The sequence below is a fragment of the Stomoxys calcitrans genome, chromosome 2 (assembly GCF_963082655.1).
Source record: "Stomoxys calcitrans chromosome 2, idStoCalc2.1, whole genome shotgun sequence".
Classification (NCBI taxonomy): Eukaryota; Metazoa; Arthropoda; class Insecta; order Diptera; family Muscidae; genus Stomoxys; species Stomoxys calcitrans.
The window spans coordinates 41,540,065-41,546,026 of NC_081553.1; the positions used below are offsets into that span (position 1 = coordinate 41,540,065).

Consider the following 5,962-nt stretch of genomic DNA (forward strand, 5'->3'; position numbering starts at 1 on the left):
TGGCATACCACTAGCTTTGGTCCATAAATCCATTTTTCTTATATGTCTACATCAGATATCTATTTGCTCTGGCAAAACAATAGCAAGAGAGAGAAAGCCAGAGAGGGAGATTTGTGAACATAAATACAAACACAAACAGACACATTCACTGATCTTCAACAACGAAGGTGTGTTATTATTAGAATGTATAGAAGAACACACTGTAAGCATCAGGGAGAGCTATTGCGAGAGCTGGCACAGCAACAGCATCAGCCCACCACTCTTCAGTGGTGAGTATGTGTTTTTTTATTTTACTTTTGTTTTTAGCCACTGCCTGCCATGTACATACAAGCTAAAAATGGTATCACCGCCATGGTTTATGAAGGTTTGTGTGTATGTGTATGCGCACAAATAGATCGGGCAGTGTATAGACCATAGAGATGAGACACAATTGAACATACACATACACACATGTGGGTTTAACACTTTTGTTGGCCATATGGATAAACGAATGTTTAATATGGCATGTGCTTGGCATGTCTGGCTTTCGTGGTATGTGTGTGAGCATTGCGTTTTTGCTTGTAGTGGTGGAAAATTTGGAAAATTTCTCGGCGAAATTTGTTCTTCAAATATCATCGCCGAATCGATAAAATCAGCCAGAACACTCACTGTGCTCCGTCCGTTCGTTCGCTTAGACAACTAACCAAAACTATCACCATGGTAAGGAATCTAAAACAGAAAAAGACCAATCGAACCAAGCACAAAGGATTATTTTTAAAGGATACTCGACAAATTTTATGAAAATAAAAAAAAAGAAAAATATGTGACAAATAAAAGACAATTAACAATGAAAGAAAATAAGTGTTACAAAGGTGAAAGAAATTATGAAAGAAAATATGAAAAAAACTGAAAATAAAAAAAAACATTTGACAAAATATTACAAAAAATATTAAATATTTTAAAAAGTTTAAAAGGACTTGTTATAAGAAAAAGTTCTAGAAAAATTTACCAGTGTTATGGTTATACACAATTTCTAAAAATAGTTTATCAAGAAATGTGATATGTTACACTTACAAAGAACATTTTAAGACTTTTGTGATAATGTGAGTGAGCATAAAGCACATACAGCACATGTGCTAAATATCATATAACACACCAAGGCTGATGGGATTATTTCAACATACGCACGCACACCTTTATACATATACAGAATTTTTGTGTTGTTGGTGTGTTTGATTGTGAAAGAAGAATTACTCAATGAAATCTTGCATAATCAAGAATTTAAAGCAAAGAAATGTGTAGCCATATCGAAAATTCTTTTGAGATGACTAAAAGACATTCAAATAATGAAAGAAAATATTAATAAAATAAAAAAAAAAATAATAATTGCAATAAAATATGGAGTGGTGAAGTAACCTAAGATTAATAAATTGCCAAATTCTTTAAGAATTATTTTTTATTTATAAAAAAAGAATTATTAAATTGCAGGATATTTTTGAAAAGTTTTGAGTTTAGTTACTAATTATTTCACAATAAACAAATATTGAGAAAATTTAAATTTTTTTTTTTGTGAAATTAAATCTTATTTTCTTAAAAACAAAAAACCAGTTAAATAAAATAATAATAAAAAATCTCAAAAAATTGGAAAGTTAGTCAAATTTTTTTTATTCCCTTAGTTACTAACTTAGTAACTAACTAACATAATAAACAAATATTGAGAAAAAAATTTTCTAAAATATTTTTTGTGAAATTAAATCTTATTTTCTTAAAAAAAAATAACTGTAAAATAAAATAATAATAAAAAATTGGAAAGTTGGTCTAAAAAAATTTTTTTATTCCTTGATAAAAAAATAAATTTTTTAAATAAAAAAAATAAAAGCTGACCTAAATTTTTTTTTATTTTTTTTTTTAAATTCAATAAATATTTTTTTTTCAATTTTTGTTTCAAGCTTCCAAAATCAGCCCTTCAAATACTAAAAACACTATTTAAAAAATTTGAATTAAAAGTTAAGGTTAGGTTACACATTCTCAATATAGAATCATCTACCCAATTTAAATTTAATTTGTTAAATTTTTGGAACCCACAACTTGGCAACAGAATAATCTGCTCACTGGCTTAGCGAGAAGCTCCATGTTAACATTTATGGCATGATGTCACTCACCTACTGTGGAATACTACATCATACTATAACTGTTAACTCATTATGCCAATAGAAACTATATGTGATAGTTAAATTTTACAAATTTTTTCCTAAATATTATCTTCAACACGAAAAAAAACAAACATTTTTTATTGCATAAGAAAACAAAATTAAGTAATACTTTTCAATGTTATTGACTTAAATAGTATACACAAAAAGAAATTTGAAAAAAATTTTCATCTTCCAAAAGATTCGCGAATTGACTAAGTTCTCATTCATAGAAATTTCTGTATGGATTTACATATTCCACGGTCCGGAAACGGATCCATCTATGATGTTAAATTGTGAATCTAAATGATTTTCGTAATTCGTAGCAAGAATGCCACAATTTCAATAAAATAAGAATTATTAAGGCATTCGCAATTTCAGATGCATTTGCCCATAAATTGAAATACTCTACATATCTTTAATTTGGAAATTGAAATGTAACTCTTAATGATTTTCTTCAATCGTGGTAGGAATAAAATGTCACAATTGCAATTAACTGAAGATTACTAAAAAATTCACAGTTTCGTATAAAGTCCTCATTAGCAGTATACGCCAAGTGGATTTACCCCTCCCCTATCCATTAGGAATAGTTCTACTTATATTTAATGGGAAATTGAGACTAAAAAGTCACACTTCCTTCTTTGAAGCGGAATAAAAAAAATTACTCAATCTGAAACAACTGATGATACCTAATGCAATGGTCATTTCGGGCCTACTAGAAGGTCTCATCAGGAGTTTTTGTCCATAGATTCATATTGAAATTGCCATTACGAGCCAACTCAACCACTCGTCAGGACCATGACCATGGATGATGAATATATCCAAGAAATATATATATTTTTTAATTTTATCTTAAAAGGAAAACATAAATAAGGAGTTTGTTAAACATAAAGAAAATTTCAATTTGTTTTTGTTATTTTTGAAAAATTTTTTTTTTTTGGAAAAACGAATGGCTACAATTAAAGAAAAGATGATTTAAAATAATAATAACAAAAAAGTTTTTATAAAAATATTTCTTTTTTGGGGGAAAAATAAAATAGTACAGCAATTTGTTTTCAACAAAAATTAAAAAAACTACAAAAAACTAAAATTATCTAAATTTATTTTTTAGCAAAAAAATTTCACTTTATAAAAATAATTTCTTCACAAAAATAAAAGCTTTAAAAAATATTAGCTTTCTTCAATAAAATTATAGAAGAATTTATTTTCTAAGCATGTTTTTAAAGATATTTTTAGAAAAAATTTCCTTGTGCAAAATATTAAAAAAAATAAATAAATGAAAAATATTTGAAAAATTTAAAAGAAAATAAAATTAGTTCAAAAATATGTCTCACACATTTATCAAAAAAAAAAAATTATAATACAAACAATTATATAAAAACATATATATATATATTTAAAAAATAAATAAAATTTATTTATTTAAAATGCTTTCAGAAAAACACACAAGTTTTAATATAAAAGTGATTAAAAATTTTTGGAAATTACATTAGACCAAATAAATCGAGTATCTCTAATTATGTCAAATGGAAATAAAGTCAAATATTCCTAAAAACATTAAAAAATTATTAAAATTAAAAAAATATATAAGAAATAATGAAAATTATTGAATAAAAAATGTTCCTATGATAAAATTGAATTTTAATCATAGGAACATTTTTTAATGAAAATCTTTATCATAAAATTTTTGTTTGCTCAAATATTTACATAAAAAATTTAAAAATTTTTTTTTTATAAAATTCGATTTAACTCAGATGCACTTTTAAATCGATTAAGAGTTTTGGAGTTCAATTTATACTTGCTTAGATGCCTAATGAAATTATCTATGATTTCATGATCAAATTAAGTAAATTTATTCAATATAAATATATCCAATAGTAGTTTTCCCATATTTCTTACTCCAAGTTTTAGAAATTCTTCCTCCACTTGCCATATGAAAAATTTCGGTGTCTATAGCTTACGTAACTAAGATGTTGTTTCAAATGAAAAAAGAAAGAAAATAGAAAATACTCTTACCAATGTTTTATGAAACCAAAAAATTAAAAAATAAAAATCAAATATAAAAATCGTAGGAAAAAACTAAAAATAAACTTACAAGAATAACTTCAACCAAACTTCAAAACCCCTTAAAATCCTTTAAAAATAATCCTTTAAAAAGTCTGCTGAAAAAAAAACTTCCATTCAATGCTAGAAACCAAAGTTAATTCACTTTTTTTTTATTCATTACTTAACCAATAGGCCGATGAGAAGAAGAAGATCAAGAAGAAGAAGACCAAGGAAGAGGGTGGTGCATCTGAAACCGCTTCTGAGGCTGCATCTGAGGCAGCAACCCCTGCCCCAGCTGCCACCCCAGCTCCCGCCTCCACCACTGGCTCCAAGAGAGCTTCCGGTGGCAGCCGCGGCTCCCGCAAATCCAAGCGTGCTGGTTCCTCCGTCTTCTCTGTTTTCTCCCAAAAACAGATTGCCGAATTCAAGGAAGTAAGTACCCCACCAAAAAACCAAAACAACTAACATTAGTCTACCAAAAAAAGTTTGAAAAACAAAACTCATAGATACTAATCATAGAAATCAAGCAAAAACGCATCAAACCTAACGCCTCCCCACTCATTCAAAACAACTCTCTCGCATCTAAATATAGGCTTTCCAACTTATGGATGCTGACAAGGACGGCATTATTGGCAAGAACGATTTGCGCGCCGCTTTCGATTCCGTAGGCAAAATCGCCTCCGACAAGGAATTGGACCAAATGTTGGGCGAAGCCACTGGTCCCATCAATTTCACCCAATTGTTGACCTTGTTCGCCAACCGCATGGCCAGCTCCGGTGCTAACGATGAAGATGAAGTCGTCATTGCCGCCTTCAAGACCTTCGACAATGATGGTCTCATCGATGGTGATAAATTCCGTGACATGCTCATGAGCTATGGTGACAAATTCACCATGAAGGAAGTAGATGATGCTTACGATCAAATGGTTATCGATGATAAGAACCAAATCGATACCTTGGCCTTGATCGAAATGCTTACTGGCAAGGGAGAGGAAGAAGAAGAAGAAGCCGCCTAAGGTGCCCACAAAATTCATTTTATTCTAAATGTATAAATGTTTTTGTACACTTTCTATATAAAACAAAAAAATGCCATTCAAACACTTTTAAGCACTTCTACTTTTTAACTTTTTAACTCCATAAGATAATACAAAAAACCAAAAAATCCAAAAATGAAAAGAAAATATTTTTTCACAAAAAATCTTACAAAAAAAATATTAAAAAAAATATAATAAAAGAAGAATCAATTGTTTTAATAATTGCAACAAAAAACCAAAAAAAACATTCATTGAAAAAATTTCTGAAAAAAAGCAAAAAACTTCAAAAAAAAAAAAACAACAAACGACCACCAAACGACCACGACCATAGCAAATGAAAAACACGGATAATGAGAATGAGTGGAGCCTCTGGGGGGCGAAATTTGTTAAGAGGATGAATGAATTTCGCCCAACAAGACCACATCCCTAAAAAAAAGGAATTGGTGGGGGCGGGGAGTTTTACACTCTCAACCACCACTAGCCTGCCTTCTAGGGAAGGTTGTTATGAAATGTTAAAATTTTTCTCTTAATATTTTTCTTTTTAATTTTCTGTTTAATTTTATTTCGAAAGAAAACCTTAAAAAAAAACAAAACAATTTATGAATTTAACTAGTTCGTTCGTTCGTTCGTTTAGTTCGTTCGTTCATTGGTTCATTAGAAAGAAGAAGCAAGAAAGAAGATTAGAAATCTAGCAAACTATGAAGAAAACCAAAAC

General features: G+C 29.0%; 1 protein-coding gene across 1 annotated transcript; it reads left to right on the forward strand.

Annotated features, from left to right (window-relative positions):
- The first annotated feature begins 242 nt into the window (after nt 1–242).
- LOC106086091 (myosin regulatory light chain 2) lies at nt 243–5,320 on the forward strand. The gene is made up of 4 exons (XM_013250618.2): nt 243–269; nt 565–699; nt 4,407–4,646; nt 4,807–5,320. The coding sequence occupies exons 2-4, from the start codon at nt 697–699 to the stop codon at nt 5,227–5,229; spliced, it is 666 nt and encodes a 221-aa protein (XP_013106072.1). The 5' UTR covers nt 243–269; nt 565–696; the 3' UTR covers nt 5,230–5,320.
- Nucleotides 5,321–5,962: the final 642 nt, after the last annotated feature.